This window comes from Phacochoerus africanus, chromosome 9, assembly GCF_016906955.1.
Source record: "Phacochoerus africanus isolate WHEZ1 chromosome 9, ROS_Pafr_v1, whole genome shotgun sequence".
Classification (NCBI taxonomy): domain Eukaryota; kingdom Metazoa; phylum Chordata; class Mammalia; order Artiodactyla; family Suidae; genus Phacochoerus; species Phacochoerus africanus.
Window position 1 is genome coordinate 2,239,223 of NC_062552.1, and position 18,066 is coordinate 2,257,288.

General features: G+C 58.4%; 1 protein-coding gene across 1 annotated transcript; it reads right to left on the minus strand.

Moving 5' to 3' along the window:
* Positions 1-448: 448 nt before the first annotated feature.
* PXDC1 (PX domain containing 1) lies at positions 449-17,599 on the minus strand. Its single transcript, XM_047794882.1, has 5 exons — positions 17,329-17,599; positions 5,956-6,047; positions 5,519-5,636; positions 2,613-2,724; positions 449-1,344 (listed from the first exon to the last, which is right to left on the minus strand). The coding sequence occupies exons 1-5, from the start codon at positions 17,582-17,584 to the stop codon at positions 1,227-1,229; spliced, it is 696 nt and encodes a 231-aa protein (XP_047650838.1). The 5' UTR covers positions 17,585-17,599; the 3' UTR covers positions 449-1,226.
* Between the last annotated feature and the right edge of the window lie 467 nt (positions 17,600-18,066).

Below are 18,066 nucleotides of genomic sequence, written 5' to 3' on the forward strand. Positions count from 1 at the left end.
GAATCGGCAATTAAATTTGATGGTTCTTCGCGGAGCCGGACAGAGTCAAGTGCTGCCAGATAAGAAGCCCGCCCACAAGGAGCTCAGTTTTGGCCCCCAAGAGAAGAGGCAGCTGGTCGACCCCATCACCCCCTGCCAGCCTATTTGGAAGCAGGCTGCTCCAAGAGGACTGTGGCTGGAAGGCAGAGGGACATGCAAAGTCACAGGAGGCCTGCACAGTGCACAGCTGGGTCACAGAAGAGATTTCCTGTGGCCGCCAACAGGGAACACAGAGGCGGCGGGGGCGGGGGGGGGGGACCCTGCGTCAAAACCCAAGCAGTTTGTCTACTTCCCGACGGACAGGTCCTTCCCCGGGGAGCAACGTCTCCTAAACGACGAGGAGGCGCGGGGCCGCCCCTCCCCCGGCAGGGATAACAAGAGCCACACCGGCACACAGGAACACCGGAAATCGATAAAAGTAATGTGCTTTATTTAATTAAAATAGATTAAAAAACAGACTGTGTAAAAGAATTAGGATTCTCAATAATTTACTATTATTTACATGAGCAAATTCTGGTCGTTAGTAGACTCCGTGGGGGATAAAGACACAAACCCACATCCTCCCTGAGGGCAGGGAGGCTCCTGGGGACACTCGGGGACCTTTTGCTTGATTCCCGTCCTCTCGGCGGTTACTGCAGAGATGACAGCGTTGGTGACCGGAGGAGAGGGACCCTCCGCCACCCAGGGACACCGCGCTGTCACCCCTCGCAGGAGGCCAGGTGGGCGCTCCTTCCTCTCCCGAGAGCCATCCTCATCCCCGCTCAGGGCCGGTCACACGGGCGCCCGGTTCCCCGTGCCCGTGGCCGCCAGCTCCCCTCCCGTAAACACACCCTACCCAACACAAAGGCCCCAGCTTCCGGATAGAAGATGAAAAGCACAATGAGAGCCACACGTCCCGGTTTCCTGGGAAAAGCCGGGGCAGGACACACCGCCTCTGTGGTCCAGAACTTGGCGCCCCACCAAGATCTCACACGAAATGCCCTGGGCACTTGTCGAGGGTGGGAAGGTGGTGGGCAGGGCGGCCGGGGGCCACCAGGAGAAGGCGGGGCAGTGGGTGTCCAGCCCCGGCCTGGGCGTCCTGCAGGCACTTGTGGCTCCTCCACGCGTCGGGGGTGGGGGGACGGCCCAGGTCCCCGGCACAGTGGACAGCAGTGGCCACGGCTGGGGGAGGAGGGGCCCAGGGGGACTCAGTCCAGGATGTCCGTCTCGAAGGGCACCAGGTGGTAGTAGGACAGGTTGGTGACATAAGCTGCTGGGTCATCGCCGTCCTCCAGCTCGGGGGCAAACTCGGCACCATTCTCAAACCTGAATGGGAAAGCACAGACGTGAGGCCGGGGCTGGCTCACTGACCCCCGGCACCACTGAAGGGGACAGAGGGCAGAGGTCACTGGCAGGAGGGGCTTCAGGTCAGACAGCACGGAGGGCTCTCCAAGACGTGGGCCCGTCCACTGTCAGGCACCACCTTACTGCTGTGTGTGGAGCGAGCGTGTTAGGAACCGTGATACAAACGGATCCGACACACGGCCTGACTCCAGAGAGGTTTGGGCTCCGGTTTCCACTACCTTAGAGACTGTTCTCTCAACTGACCAGCACTCATTGAGGCGCCTACCTGTCTGTCCATCACCCAGCTGTCCCCCCATCCCTCTGTCCATCCACCCACCCGTCCATCCTTCTACCCACCCACCTACTATCCATCCACCCCCCCCACCCCTCCACCCACCCATCCATCCTTCCTTCCTTCCATCCACCATCTATCCATCCTGGGAGGCCCCCAGGTCCCTGGCTTGTGCTGCTCAAGTGCCTATAGGAGACTCACTGCATCCAGAGCTGCCTGTGGGCCCCAGAGTCAGGGGCCCACGCACATCTGGGCCTTCGCAAGACCTTGAGTGGAGGTCCCACTTGGGGATAAGAGGAGCCAGGAGAGGTTAACTAACTTCCTGAGCTCAGGAAGACAGTCACCAAGGCCAAGTCCTGCTCTATAATCCCAAGGAGACGCCTGGAAGCCCCCGAGGTGGCTTTCCTAGGGTCCCCAGTGTGGTTCCAAGTTCTGTTGTCCAAGGCAGGAAGGTCGGAGGGCAGGGTGTCTTTGGCTGCCCACCGTCTCTAATACGAGGCATCCTCCCTCTGCTCAGGGCCACATAGAGTCCACCTGGGGGTGACTAGAGGCCACCATGCAGGTGACGCTCCCCCCCCCCACAGAGGCCACCTGGGGGTGACTAGAGGCCACCATGCAAGTGGTGTGGCCCCCAACCCCAACCCCCCACACAGGAGACCAGGCCCCTGAGAGCAGGTGTGTGGCCCCTGGACCCCTCAGAACCCAGCACAGCCCAGCTTGGCAATTTCTCCTGAATGTTCCCCAGCCGGCCACTCGGTCAAAGGAACTCTGTCCCCACGGGTTTATGAGCCAAGGTCTCCCTGTCCTGCAGGAGGGGCGAGCACTTCAGGAAGCCCCCCCATCCTGGCCGCATCCGCTTTCTTCCTACGGAGCCCCACGTGGGCCAGGAGCCCAGCCCGGGCACCAGCCAGAGGCTCAGGATCCCGTGTGTGGAAGGGCAGTGGGTCGGTGCACTTACAGGTGCTCCGTGGGGTCCACGGCCAGGGGCTGGTCTTTGCCGCTCGGGATCCCGTGGTCGATAACAATCGTTTCCGTATTCGCTAGACAAAATCCATTGGACCGCATGATTTCTGAAAATGAAAGCGGGACGGGACGGAGTCGGAAGGGGTCAGAGTTGGACCCCGACGTCCTTACCCTGCCGCCACCGACCGCCCCTTCGGCCCACACCTCACAGCTTCGGGACTGATGCAGCCTCCGCAGGAGCCACACCTGCCAAGCCCGCGGCGGCTTGGAGGTGCCTCTCTTCCCCCCCAGAAGGAGGCTCTGTTTGTCCGGGGCCCTGGCCACACGCCCTCCCGTGGGCTTAATGCTGTGGGAAGGAAGGAGTCTGGGTCCGTGGCACACACCGTGGGGCTCAGCAGGTAACCCATCTCTCTAAGCTCTCACCTGGGTCAGACTTTGTACCGCCCCGCTTGCCGGGAGGATCCAGTGAGATCAGTGGGTTTTTCCACCCAAATGGGTGACACCCACCTTTTACTTTATATAATTCTAGATATAAATTGACTTCTTTCCAACAAGCATGATTTGGAACAATTTTAAAAGCCCCACGAGAAACTTCCCCAGGGTGAAGTTGGTGAAGGTGGATGGTGGTAGGAGGTGCCCTGGGGTGACCTGTATACATCACTAAGCTTTAATGAGCCAATCCAGGAAATTAGCATTGGGACAATGCTCTCAACGAAAACCCCCCACTTGGAGCTCCCACTGTGGCTCAGCTGGTTATGAACCTAACTTGTATTCATGAGGACGCAGGTTTGATTCCCCAGCCTTGTTCAGTGAATTGAGGATCTGGCGTTGCCGTGAACGTCAGTAGCAAAGGCAGTTCAGATCCCGCCTTGCTGTGGCTGTGGTGTAGACCAGCAGCTGCAGCTGCAATTCGACCCCTAGCCTGGGAGCCTCCATATGCTGAGAGTGTGGCCCTAAAAAGGCAGAAAAAAAGTCCCCCAAACCCCCAAAGAAAACCCCTCCCCACCTGAGTTTCCCCGATGCCCCCTCGCCCGTTCTGGACCCGGCCCCGGACCTTTGCTGCAGGCAGCTCGCTCGGCCCCTGACAACCTCTGTGACCTCAGCCCTGCCTCGTCTCTCCCGGCTGCAACTAGGGGGGGTCTTTTATCGACTGTGCCTCAATTTGCAGGGTGTACGAGCTTGGACAGAGGTAGTGCCGTCCAGCAGGAACCAGAGGGGTTGCTGCTTCCCTCGGGCCATCGGAGCAGGGGGTGCCGCCGGCAGGACTTACTCCCGGGGCGTCGTCTGGGTCTCCAGGGTTCGGAGGTTTCTCCAAAGCGAGGGCACTGCCCTTCTCTTCTTTTAATTCTTACATTTGTTTAATTAAAGTATAATTGAGTTACAAAGCGGTGCCACTCTGCCTTACAGCAAAGCGGCCCAGTCGTACACACACGCACATCCTTTTTCCCATACGCTCTTCCACCGTGGTCTGTCCCGAGAGGCTGGACAGAGGCCTGCGTGCTGCACAGCGGGACCTCATTGCTCATCCTTCCTAAATGTACTCGTTTGCCTCTACCAACCCCCAACTCCCCGCCCCTCCCTCTCCCTCCCCCGTCTCCATCATTCTCTTTGTAGTCAAGAAGCATCTCGGTGGAGAAGCACCGAGATGCAGCAAACGCTGGTTGACCTCAAGCTCTGGCCCTCTCCTCTCAGCACCTGCCCACGGATCTTTTCCCCAAGAGCGACTACCGTCTGCCTGGCGCTGATTTTGTATTTTCCCTGCAGCCGTGTTTTCCCAGGTCCATGTGCCATCATCCCTCAGTTCATTCATTCTTCTTTTTCCCTTTTCCCTGAAGACAGAGTCGGCCTTGAGAGCACACTCGCACGCGTTCCAACCCCCTCTCCTAATACATGCCCAGTGTTTCCAGCCACAGAACAAAACCCAAAGCAGTGCCTTTTCACAGACTGGTGAATAAGAGTCTCCTGAGTGGAGCCTGTACAGATTGCTGGTTACTGAAAAATGAAATTATATTTCCAGGCTTCCCAAACCTGAATAATCTGATTGTGTGGTTGATGAGTTAATCCAAGTAGCCAAACCCAGGCTGGGGTTGACGCTTCCTTTTAAGCAGCAGAGATGCAGCCATGGTGTAGAAAAGCAAAATTAAGATTTCTTACAGTTGGTAATATGCTTTTAGATTAACATGGAATGAAGGATGCTCAAGGCTACATCGGCCAAAGCATCCCCACAGAGGCTACAGCCCTTCCAGAACGGGGGCCAGGCAGGTGGCCAGTTCACCCACCACGAGCACCATCTAGGGGAGCCCCGACCCCCGGCTGGTCAACCTGGAGGCCACCTGAGGCCTGAATGTGAGTCACGCTGCCCCTCACAGGCTCCACCAACTGCACTGCAGAAACAGTCCAGGCTGTAAGGACAGGGCAGCCAGATCTGAGAATGCTGCCAATGGGCCGAAGCCACACGCCCCCTCTGAGCCACCGGACAGCTGACCATCCTCTTACTGCTGTCACCCTTTGCCAGACCTGTGCTGCGTGTCCCCTTCTGTCCCGGCCGCCCTAAAGCCAAGAACAAAGCCAAGGCCCCTCGACGGGACCTCTTTCAGGTCAGCAGGCTGGACGACGGATTCCTGTTCACTTCAAAATGTCTCATTCACGCTTTCGGAGACTATTTAGGTAAAGTCCAGTTTATATGAGAAATAACTCGCTTTGGAAGTAGGAAGGTCAGTGGGTAGAAACAGGTTGCTTCATAAAAACCAGGGACAGCCCCTGCCCTGCAACCCCCATCCTCTGTGGGGCCATCTCTCCGGAGCCCACGCGTCAGTGCTGGGCTGGGACGGGTTCGGGAAACCTGCGGCTTCCACAGCGTCGCTGCCCCCCCACCCCGCACAGCCTCCCCGGGGCTCTTACCCGATATTTTCACCGGACTTTGGAAGCTGGGCTGAATTTTGTGGACGTTGTCATTTTTTAACACCTGATCCAGGGGAGAGCGTTCGAAGAAGGTGAGCACGACTTCCGACCTGGAGTACTGGGGAGAGACGGCCGTGGTCCCACACGCGCCCCCTCGAGGTGGCCCGTGGGACGCCTGCGCCCGCGGCCACGGACTGACCGCACCTCTGTCAGGCTCCATGCAAGGCCCGGGCACAGGCAGGATGGGGACAGTGGGAACCACGAGGGGCCCGGGCTGTGCCAGCGCGTCACACCCCTCCCCCGCACGCTACCGTAAACCGCGCCCTCCGCTTCCTCTTCCCCGGGCGGGACCCCGAGCCCCTGGAGCCCCGAGGCCTCCGGGGGACACCCGCCCCCGTGCCCGACTCCGGGAGGCGCCCCAGCCCGGCCGCACCCACCTTCCGGGGCATGCCGATGACGGTCTTGAGCAGCTTCTCCACCTCATTAAGCCTGGTCTCTATGTCGTGAGCATCCTTTATGGCAACCAGACCTGGATGGAGACAGAGAGGCCTCGGTCAGACAACCGGACCAGGAAGTGCGCTCCCGACGTCACACGGAACCACCAGCAGCCCCCGCATCCCGCAGCGGGCACCCGCCGCCCCCGTCACCCTCCACAAAAGCCCTCCAGGAAGGAGTTCCCATTGTGGCTCAGCGGGTTAAGAACCTGACTAATATCCATGAGGATGGGGGTTTGATCCCTGGCCTTGCTCGGGGGGTTAAGGATCCCGCATTGCCGGGAGCTGCACTGTAGGTTGCAAATGCAGCTCGGATCCTGTATTGCTGTGGCTGTGGTGTAGACCTGCAGCTGCAGCTCTGATTTGACCCTTTGCCCGGGAACTTCCATATGCCGCAGGTGTGGCCTTGAAAAGAAAAGGAAAGAAAAGAAAAAGCCATCTGGGAAGACAGCCCTGGCCTCATGCTGTCCACGGAAAGCCACAGGGAGCCCATCAGACACTCCTCCGGGCGGAACAGCCTGGCCAGCTCCGTCCCCTGCCAGCGTGGCGGCTGCAGCCCCGGGAAGTGGCCCAGGACCCACCCACCCCCAATGACACAGCTGCAATGACCACAGGGCCATGTGAGCAGGGCCCATAGATAGACATCATTTAAATGCTGGGTTTGGAAGAGAAAAGTCATGTCTTTAGCAGAGAAAAGCAACATAGACACGACTCACAGATTCCTTCCAGGAATCTGAGCTTCCCCCTTTGTTCAGTGACCAGAAGCCTCACTGGCTACTAGAAGTGCAGTGTTTTGTCCTTGAAGTGAGAGCACTAACAGCCCGAGACCCGGGGTGGGTTTCTGTTCCCCCGGAGGGTGCAGCGCGTACCCTTCAGAGCGCTGCCAGGCAACTCAGACTCCCCGGGACGTGTCACCCGTCCCCGTGACGACGACCAAACCACAGAGGCGGATCCTGAACTATTTTCAGGCCCTGAATCTCAGGTTTCAGAAGGGCTGGTTTTATTTTACAGGGCAAAGCGTTGTTCACGCTGCAGGCAACTCGCTGAAGTCCACGTAGTGAGAAAATTAGCTGCCCAAACTACAGGGCTGAAATTAAGAGGCCCAGACCTCGTGGGCCCTGGGAACCAGGGGCGCCCCAGACACGGGGCAGGAGGGGTTCTGAAGGCCTGGGCTGTGCCGGGGTTCTTCACTGTGCCAGCCGGAGTCGGTCAAGGCCAAGAATCCACCCCTCAACCTCCGGGAGCACAGGCCGGACGCCCGTGACCCGGTCACTGGGGGCCCTGCTCGTCAGTGGACTGTATGATCCTGCCCACCTCCTCAGCCACAGGGGCGCAGGGCCCCTGCCCACACTGCCCGAGCTGGCACTCCAGCAGGATCCCAGACGTCACCAGACAGGGGCACCAGGCCACCTGCTCCCCATCTCGTCCGGGCTGTCCAGCCCTCCCACCACCCTGCAGGCTGGGGCAGCAAGAGGGAAGAGAGAGAGAGCAGGTGCAGGTCTCAGGATGCGCGTTTCAGATTCACACACTCCCACTCCCACGCACACACGGCTCTGTGACTGCCTGCTTGCTGTGGACAAGGAACAGAGGGAAGGAGAGAAGATGCAAAAATCCTCTGAAGGGTTTCTAGGGAGAGGACGAGTCTATAAATCAGCCCACAAAGTGCTTCTTAGAATATTCTAAGACAAGTGGAAGCACCGGCATGTCTCAACCTTTATGGCATCTAGAATACTGGTCTTAAATCAACTGACTTTATGACACAGACGATGCGTTTTTATGTTTTGTAGGTACAATTTACATGGAGATTAGTCTCTTGTCTGTCAATGCAAACAGAATAGTTGTACCCATTTTACAGGATGTAAAGCACGCTAGCCCAGGCTTAGCTTTCTAAGCACCAGGGTATCCTTCATTCTGATAAATGCACTCTGCTCTGCACTGATTCTCTTAGGGTTGTCAGAATTAGCTAAAAAGACAAAGGACATCTAATTTGATGTGCATTTCAGATAAACAATGAATAATGCAATCGATCAGACAGACAAACTAAAAATGATTCACTGTTTACCTGAAATTCAGACACACTCGGTGTCTTGTGTTTTATCTGGCAACCTTATCCTCCTGGTGACCTGCTTTCCAGAATGAAGGAGAGAAAGGCAAGAAGGACCTGGTCGGGTCTCTGGAGACATTACTCTGTAGGCTTGGACCACAGACCCTCGGGGTCCGAGCCCAGCCCACCGTCCTGGCCCTCTCCGACTCCAACGCCCACGTCCTACGCCTCTCCTGGGCTGGAAAGCACCCTCCTTCGGTTTTTTAAAAGTGTTTCCCATCGTACAGACGGGATGTTAAATGTGGAAGGAAAACATTTAACCAAACCAACCAACCGACTCGAAACTTTCCTCTGGGGCCACAGCACAGAAATGAAATAAATCTTCCTTTAAAATTTTTTACTGTCTCAAAGCTCACTGAGGTCCCTCCCATCAGGTTTCTCAAGTTCATGACAGATCGGAGCCAAAACACCTGCTGGTAACACCCAAATCAGGACACATTCTCCAAATGACAGCACCAGGGGTGGAGTGTGAGCAGAACTCCAGAGCAGAACTCTGCCTTGGGGCCCCGCGTTGTCACCAAGGACAGATGGCGGATGGATGCCCTAGGCTAGCAGCCTGCAGTTGGCGACTTTCTCTTCTACCTGCTGTGTCCTTCCTTTGTGACTGAAGGGCTTTAGCTATTTGTGTGTGTGTGTGTGTCTCTCTGTCTTTTTAGGGATGCACCCTTGGGCATATGGAGGTTCCCAGGCTAGGGGTTGACTTGGAGCTACAGCTGCTGGCCTACACCACAGCCACAGCAACGCCAGATCGAGCCACACCTGCAACCTACACCAAAGCTCACGGCCGTGCTGGATCTTTAACCCGCTGGGCAGGGCCAGCATCCAGTGAGGTTCGCTACTGTTGAGCCATGATGGGAACTCCCCTGATGGCTCCTAACGACTGGCAGACCTTTCCCAAATGTCAGTTGTTTACGGGAACAATTTGAAACTTTATTTTCAAAGACGTGCTTAAGTGCAATAATTTAGGATTATCTAGAACTTTCAACATTTGCATTCCTGATGTGGGTGGAACAAAAGCTGTGTGGGGATCTCGTGTGACTCCGTCTTACTATCTGAGATCGTAATTCTGCTACAGGCTTCAAAGCCCCTTCAAGGAGATTAAGCCCAAAGCCAGGACAAGAATGATCAGACCCTTATCATGTCTCATTGTCACGTCCCCTGGCCCACCTTGAGCACACCCTGGCCTGCCTCCTACCCCTGCTAGGAAAGGTACCTGACTCCTCCCCCTGTCTCTGTGTCACCTGGTTCCCCAAAGACCAGGCGGAAGAGCAAAACTTGCCCCCAGACCAAGAAGAGTCAAGATGCAGCCCTTATGCATGCAGAGTGGGCCCGGGTGGGAAGAATCAGGTCCCCCTCAGGTCCGCGGCCTGGGGCTACAAAAGCCACTGGAACACGTGCAGTCTCTCTCTCGCCATCCCTCAAGATGTACTTCCGCCTTAATAAATGTGTAACGCGCCTGCTGCTTCAATGCTTTGCTGGGGTGCGGTGAGGACCGAGGAAACAATGCAATTCTATCATTCTGGTGCAAATTCTATCAATTCTAAAATCTACAGGCAGGCAAAAGTTGTGAATTTGCACCCCTGAACAGAAAAGTTCAAACCCCTCTTGGTTACGACTGTAGTTCCAGGACTGGCCATAAGAGGGCGCCAGGAGCTCGCGAAAGGGGCCGTGCCACATCCACGTTCTCTCTCCTCTCAGAAAACTTAACTCGGAAGACTTCACAGCCCCAGGACGTTCTCTAATTTCTGATAAATCATAATCACCTGCATAATCTCAGTTTTCTGGCCACACCCACAGCATGTAGCAGCTCCAGGACCAGGGATGGAACCCGTGCCACAGCAGCAATAATGCTGGATCCTTAACCCACTGAGCCACCAGGGGGCGCCCATAACCTGATTTTTAAAATTTCACTCCACAGTTTATGACGTGAGAAACGTATCCTGGTACGCACCACAATGATTAAAAATTTGAAGCCAAAAGATTGACAAGAGGACTTAAAATTTCAGTGTGTCAATTTCACACCTCTTTTGGGTTAAATTCAGCCTAGAGAAAGAGAATGGACTGTGTACATGCGTAACTGAATCACTCTGTTGTAGAGCAGTGATTATTACAACACTGTAAATCAACTACAACAAAATTTTTAAAAATGAAAAAACAAACATTAAGTAATTAATTCAGCCTAGCGCAGCCAGGGTGCCCTTGAAAACTCAGAACACAAAGAGCTTCCATCTGTCCCAGGGTTAGTGCCTTTATCCAAACACGGACACCCGATCTAGAAACCCAAACTGAACACGTGATCAGTCCACGAGAGCACGAGACAGAGTCCTCAGCACAGACACCAGGGTCCCACATCCTGCTTCCAAATGACCATGTCTGGTGACCGTCCCAGCCTCCAGGGACAGACGGACGTGGGGCTGAAGCTGCCCCAGTGCCTTCTACCCCCGTAATTCTGGACGTGAAGACAGATGCCTCTCGGGTCAATGGGCAAGGTGTGCCTGTTACCCAAAGAACACGAATCTCTTAAGAGGAGACCCATGACAGCCCCAGGGAAACTCTGAGACATGAACTTGAACTTTCAAATTGAGTCAAATAAGAAATTACACTCCAAGGGTCCATCCACACACAGTCCAGAGGAGCGGGCGCTGGGGCGAGGGGAGGAAGGCGGGTATCCTGCCTGCACAAGGAATACATATTCCTAAAGGCTGAGCGTGATACAAATGTGGGGAACAAGTTTTTTTGTCTTTTTAGGGCTGCACCCATGGCATGTGGAGGTTCCCAGGTGAGGGGTCAAATTGGAGCTGAAGCCGCCGACTACACCACAGCCACAGCAATGCGTGATCCGAGCCGTGTCTGTGACCTATACCATAGCTCATGGCAACACTGTATCCTTGACCCACTGAGCGAGGCCAGGGATCGAACCTGTGTCCTCATGGATACTAGTCAGGTTCATTAACTGCTGAGCCATGACAGGAACTCCTGGGGAATAAGATATTTTAAATTTTCCAGAAGAACTGTCAACAATTCCTCCTTCCTAAGCATCTGTTTCCTGAACAGGCAGCCGCTGTTCCAGAAGCGGGGACTCTGATTAGCTTGAGAGCCTGACGGGCAGGTTATCCTTTGCCATCAAGCCCCGGGACGGCGGCGTTCAGCCCCTGTCTGCACTCGGCTGTGCCAGGCACCTGTCAGGTGGTGGACAAGCCCTGCCCCCCACCCTAGCCAGGACGATGGACACGAAGCTGACGCTGACACAGACAGCTGTCCCCTGGGAGGCCAGGAAGACACAGCAGGAAGCCCGCCGAGCGCGGGGCAGGCGGGGAGACAGACCTCACGCCAGCGCAGCAAGGAGCCCGGCGGCCCTTGCAGGCTCCGCCCCACGGCAGCTCTTCCTCAGTCACACGCAGCCTGGCCCGGTCACCTCTGCCATCACCAGGAGGATTCTGGTCAAGGCCCTGGGGACACAGGGACCATCTCTTGAGGGGCGGCGAGCAAAAGTGGCTACTGGGAGTTCCCGTCGTGGCGCAGTGGTTAACGAATCCGACTAGGAACCATGAGGTTGCGGGTTCGGTCCCTGCCCTTGCTCAGTGGGTTAAAGATCCGGCGTTGCCGTGAGCTGTGGTGCAGGTTGCAGACCTGGCTCGGGTCCCGTGTTGCTGTGGCTCTGGTGTAGGCCGGTGGCTACAGCTCCAATTCGACCCCTAGCCTGGGAACCTCCATATTCCGCAGGAGCAGCCCAAGAAATGGCAAAAAGACCAAAAAAAAAAAAGAAAAGAAAAGAAAAAGTGGCTACTGGACGCCTCCTATCACCCAAGGAAGTCAACGTGAACAAAGACGTCCATAAACATGATTTCAGTGGGATGACAGTGTCAACCGCTGGTGACACCGTGCCCATGCTCATGGTCCCCCAGCAACCCTGCTGTGACAGCTGCAGCCCCGGGGCAGCGCCCTGAGGGGCGCCCTGCTCAGAGGGGCCGGGCCTGTGGTCACCCTGCGGCTCCAGGCCGAGCCTCCCCCAGGAGGCCACCTGCTCCTCATGTCTCACTGGCTTGGGGTCACTGTCACCACGCCCCATCTCCCTCACTTTGAAACACTTTCTGCCTTTTGGGAAAATGGTTATAAGACCAGACAGTGGAGCCCACCAGGCCCAGACTTATTTTAAAAAGAGAGAAGGACCACGTCCCAGGGGGCCAGCCCGAGGGCAACCAGGTGTGCCAGCAGGTCCCAAGGTAGAGGCTGAACCAAGCCTCTCTCTCCTTGGACACTTGGCGGGAAGGGGCCTGGAGGCTCCGCAAGCCTGTCCCTAGGTTTTCAGGCCACTCCTCCCCTAGCTGAGTGTCAGCCCGGGTCACAGGGCTCACAGCACAGCCTGAGCCCCGACGGGTGAGGCCACGGGGCTACGGCACACTGGAGGGAGGAGAGGCCTGGAGCACCGGGCAGGGAGCCCCGAGCGAAGCCTGAGCAGCTGCAGAGCACAAGCTTAGAGCAGAAAACATCAGGGCGAGAGGGAGCGGCGGGCTCCCAGGAGGCGGCGGGTGCGCAACAGACCTGGGACGTGGGCAGGGCAGCCCCAGCCGGGAGCCTGCACACGGAAGAGACTCAAAACCAGGTCCCTGAATCGAGCGAGCACCCAAACCCCCAGAGAGCGAACCCTGGTCCCCACTGGAAGGGGCAGGAGCCCCGGCAGGGAGGCGGGCCTGGGGCGGGGCTGTGAGAGGCAGGACCCCAGGCCCCGCTCTGGCCCCCCCTGCCCCAGAGCCCAGCAGGCTGGTCAGAGGTGACCTCTGATCTGCTCCTGACCCGGGTGCAGCCTCTGCTCTATTTTCAGCCACTTGCACCACGTAAACTGGGGGGCTCTGCAGTTGCCCCCACATCAGGTGGCGATCGCCACCGCCCCCCCCCCTTTGTTTTGAGAGCAGAGTGCTGGTCCCCTAGAGCTGACGGGTGGAGTCCGGCTGGCGGCCTGTGCCCAGGCCCCTCTGGTAGGTTCTGGACACCTCCCTTCCTGGTCCTCCATCTCAAATCTACTAGCCGGTCTACAGGATGCAGGCAGACCATCATCGGTGCTGAAGGGGAACAGACGTTACCCTGGCACCCCCACAGGGCTCTCCGGGAGGGGCCTTATTTGGAGAAGAGGCCAACGTACCACGTTGGAAGCTGGGCCCTCCACCAGCTCCTCCTGCAGGCCTTCTGTGTTGGCCCCGACACGCCTACAGCCACGTCTGGTCTCTCAGGAAAGCCCGCACGCTCTCTCTCCAGGGAAAGGTCAGGCAGCCTGACCCCTTCTCACACCTTCCCTGCCTCCCTGCCTCCCCCCATCCTCCGCCCAGCCTTGCTCAGCACAGCAGCCAGAGTGCCCAGCAGGCACATCAAGCCACACCCTGCTGGGAGCTCTCTGATGGAAGCTGCCCACCTCTGAACAAGAGCCCCACGCTGAGCAGACTGTCCACTCCCCACCCCCAACCTCCCACTTCCTCTACCCCCCTCTCTCCCCTCCAGCAACGATGGACTCTTCACTACTTAGAGCCACTGGGCACACGCTGGCCTCAGGGCCTTTGCACTTGCTCTGGCCGCTGCCTGGAAGCTATTCTCCAAGTATCCACAGAGTTCACGCCCTGCTTCCTCCAGTCTTGACTCCCAGGTCACTTCCTCTGAGCCCTCCTGGACCAGCCCATCTGAAAGTGAGGTCCCCTGCCCCGACCCCTACAAATCATAGCAACTCTTTTTCCTACTTTTCTTCTCTTCTGAACATGTACACCCAACTCAGGTAATTTTGTAACTTATCTTGTTTATCACTGGATGTCTCTCGCCCAGAAGAGAGACTCACAAGGGCAGAGGTTTTGTGTCTGTTCTGGTTGCTGCTGTGTCCCCAGAACCTAGACGACACTCAGCACAGGGGAGGCACCCACTGGGCACTTGGTGAGCGAATAAAAAACCAAAACGTTGGTTTTTCAGTCATCAGGAATCAAAGATCACCCGACTACTTTGGAAATAGAATCTGGGCTGCAGTGCTGGAATGGGCATTATTTTTTAAAAAATCGAAATAGTGCAAGAGCCCCAAACAGTCATTGGGGAAATTCTGCACATTTGTCTTTTATTTATTTATTTATTTATTCATTCATTTATTTAGTCTTTTTAGGGCCGCACCTGTGGCATAAGGAGGTTCCCGGGCCAGAGGCCAAATCAGAGCCACAGCTGCCTGCCTACACCACAGCAACACGGGATCCTTAACCCACTGGGCAAGGCTAGGGATCCCACCTGTGTCCTCATGGATACTAGTCAGTTTGTTACCGCTGAGCCATGACGGGAACTCCTGCACGTCTGTCTTAAAGTAAACCTTCCCAGTTGTGAGATCCGTGGAGGGCAAGAGAGCTCGCCACGTCTGGTCAGGAAACCCTGAACCAGGTTAAATATTACGTAGAGCGGATTTAAGTCAGACTCGGCCCAGCCTGTGTCATTGTGTGGAAAAAGCAGAAAGGGCACCTCTGTCCCCTCAGGCAGGGGGACGAGAGATGGAGGGTGGGTGTGTCAGAGCCGGGTGCAGAGGTGAGAGGCCAAGGCACCGAGGAGAAGGACAGAAGCCAGACGGGCCCCGCGTTCCGCCCAGACAGAGGGCCCTGCGCCGCCAGGCCACACAGGGGTTAAAGACCTCTGCCCATGTGCCACCTGGAAACTATGTGTGGCCAAGGCCACACCCACGCGTGCATAGATCGGAGGGAACGTGCCCCCGCCACGCCTGCTCCCATGGCAGTGCTCCGGGGCCCCAGACACAGGCTGTGCACCTGCCTGACTGCACAGCGAATTGAAGATGCAGGTGGGGGCCGAGGCTTCGGTCCTACATTTATGAGAGTGACCGGCCTGCTGCCCGCTCAGGCTGTGGAACCCGGAAGTGTCCACAGAGCTTCTGATGAGACGAGCCTGCCAGTCTAAGCCAGGCCAGAACTACTCGGTGAGTTTTAACGGAAGGGATCCGACGCCGAGTCGCACTGAGAACACGGCCTCTCCAGCACCACATGCATCTGATGCCTTTGGCAGGTACGGCTTGTGCATCCAATCTTTTCATGCAAATCATTAATCAGCCTGGAAAAAGGTGGGATCTTCCTTTACATAACGGAGACACATTCTACTTAGAAAACAACTTTCCCCGACTTAAAGGGAGCTGAGAAAGGAGAAGGAGGAGGCTGGGAACTCGGGTGGTGCCGGGGGAGGGCCAGCGTGCCACCCAGCGGAGACCCAAGGACCAGAGCAGAGGACGGATGCCCCCTCCTGGGGCCCCGCAGCCGCCCTCGCCTCTCCCGGGTGCTGAGCTGAGCTGGCCCTGGGGGAGGGCCCCTCCGGTCAGGCCTCCAGCCAGGACAACGATTCCCCGTCCCACCAGGGCTGTCAGCACAGGCTTTACACGCAACCCAGACCTGCGTCTAACAGCCTCGACCCCCCCCTACGCCCCCACCTCCTCTAACACTCACTTCTCATTTTCCTTTTCAGACACTTGGAAACAGCTCTCGTATCCCCTAGCGTCTGGTTTCTCCCTGCGGGTCCCCTCTTCCTGGCCCTGTCTCCTTGGAGGGCCCCCTCTGTGGGGGACTGTGCGCTGAGGCCTCCCAAACCCAGAACGGACCCGGCGCAACTCGCACAGAGGGACAGAGCCAGGCGCGTGTGCAGGGCAGTCGCGTGCCTCACGCACACCTGCCTTCTGCTCTGGGTGAGGCGGTGTCCCCACCAGGCCCCAAGGCGACCAAAGCTACACCTCCTCCGTACCATCTACAGCCCCGGCGGCCAGCAGCCATTAAGGGGGACAACGAAGGCCACAGTCGCAGAGGGCTCACTACATGGGACACGGGGCACGAACCTCTGTTCTCACAAGAAAAGTGGGCATCGGGGACTGTGCTGCGGGGGAGGGGCCAGACGGGAGCGGGTTTCCGGAGCCCGCCCCAGGTCACAGCCGAGCTGCGTCCCCGACAGAGTAAGGCTGGGGGGGGTGGATATGGAGCAGGAGAGGGACGGGGGGGGGGAGGGCAGAGGGGAGGGCAGGGACGGCAGGCTTTCTGCCCAGGCTCTGGGGCTCCTGCTTGTTCACCCCACCTTGTTCCAGAAAGGACACAAGTCACTGAGCAAACCATTGTTCCTTCAGTCTAAGTTTTCTGGGCTTGGACCTTCATTTGCTAAATTAAAAATATAATAACTCACACAGCCAAGGAGTAAATCTAGGTAAACTGCTGCCCTGCTTGAAACGCTACTGAACCACCCCCAGAGCAGCCACAAGTGCCAGGCCGGGAGCAGGCGGTCTCACTCAGGGCCCGCAAACCCTCTGGCTTCGGGAACCTGTCCAAGTGACGCATCTGCCAGAGGATGTGTCATGAGAATGAGCTAATTATCCACAGAATTCACAGGCTGGGGTGAGGCTGTCACCAGGGGGGCTGGAGACCGCAAGACCTCAGGCAGACAGGCAGCTTCGGAGACCCTCGGTAAATGGGGACCCTCAGTAAACTATGGCTCTTCAGGAAGTGCCCCCAAAAGTGCCCAGGCCCTGCTTAAAGGACGGCTCTGGGAGGCGTCACAGAGTCTCAGAGCTGCAGGTGGCCGCACAGGTGTGGTGGGGGGCTGACCCAGTCCCTCCTTCTCAACCTCGGGTCTGGCTTCCTCCCCTCCAGCCTCCTCTCCGCGGCCTCCAAACGCCAGCCCGCGAGTAGGAAGTGGGAAGCCACCCAGTTCTCTGAAACTCGAGTCCCCAAGAGCCAGGAAAGTCACAAGGCTCAGGAGGAGGCGGCCAGGGTTAATCAAACCCGAATGCGGACGCACCCCGCGGGGCCCCTCCTGGAATGACAGAGGCCGCGTGGCACCTCGCACTCAGGCCATCGGTCAGCAGGGACAAGGGGCGCGGCCCTGCCCGGCTAGGACCGCGAAGGGGCTGCCAGACACGGCGCGACCCCAGCCGGACGCTGCGCTGAACTCTCCCAAACGTCCCCCCGCCCCTCCTGCCGCGGCCAGCGCTGGACGGTGGTTGACCTTGGTGATGGTCAAGGCAACCAGCCTCGGCCAGGGGCCACGGTGCCGATGTGCGGATTCCTGCCGCTGCCACTGCGGCCCGGGCGCCCCTCGCCTGGGGGAAGGCGGAGCCCCTCTCCCTGCACGTCGAAGGAGCCCGCACCCTCCCCCCGGTCCCCGACTCCCACCCAGTGCCCCGAGAGCCCAGCCCCCGAGGCCGGGCCCGCGCCCACCTTGGCGCAGCGGCGCGCGCGCCAGCTCCGGCCGGTCCTCGGGGAAGGCGTCGCGGAGGCGCTGCCACAGGCGGCCCAGGTCGGCCAGGCTGCGGTGCAGGTACAGCACGCTGCGGTCCGACCACTCGGTGCGGATCTCGAAGAACTCCTCCTCGTCGCCGCGCCGGCTGACGATGAGCCTGCGGATGCCGTTCACCCAGCAGCCGCGCACGAACATGTTCACGAGCGACGTGCCCTCAAACACGGCCGAGGCCATGCCGCGCCCCGCGCATGCCCCGGCCGGCAGGGGGCGCGCCCGCCCGGGCCGGGGGCAGCCCGGGGCCGGGGTCCGCCCAGAGTCCGTCGGGGGCCTGTATCTGCCCGGGATCTGCGCGGAGCCGGGGTCAATCCAGGGCCGGGGTCCGCCCGAGGTCCGTCCGGCGCCGGGATCGGCCCGGGATCTGCGCGGAGCCGGGATCTGCCCGGCCTGGGGTCGGTCCGGCGCCGAGGTCCGTCCGAGGTCTGTCCAGAGTCGAAGAGACCTGGGATCTGTCCGGAGCCGGAGTCGGTCAGGGTCTGCCCGGGCTCAGTCCCGGGCTGGCGCCCCTCCGAGGTCTATTTGGGGCCGGGGTCCGTTTGGGCTCCGTCCGGAGACCGGGTCGGTAGGAGGCCTGCTCGAGTCCGGGTCCGTCCCGGCCCGGGGTCGCGGCGGAGCGGGTCTGCGGATGTCGGCCGGGCCTCCGCGCGCTCTCCCGGAGG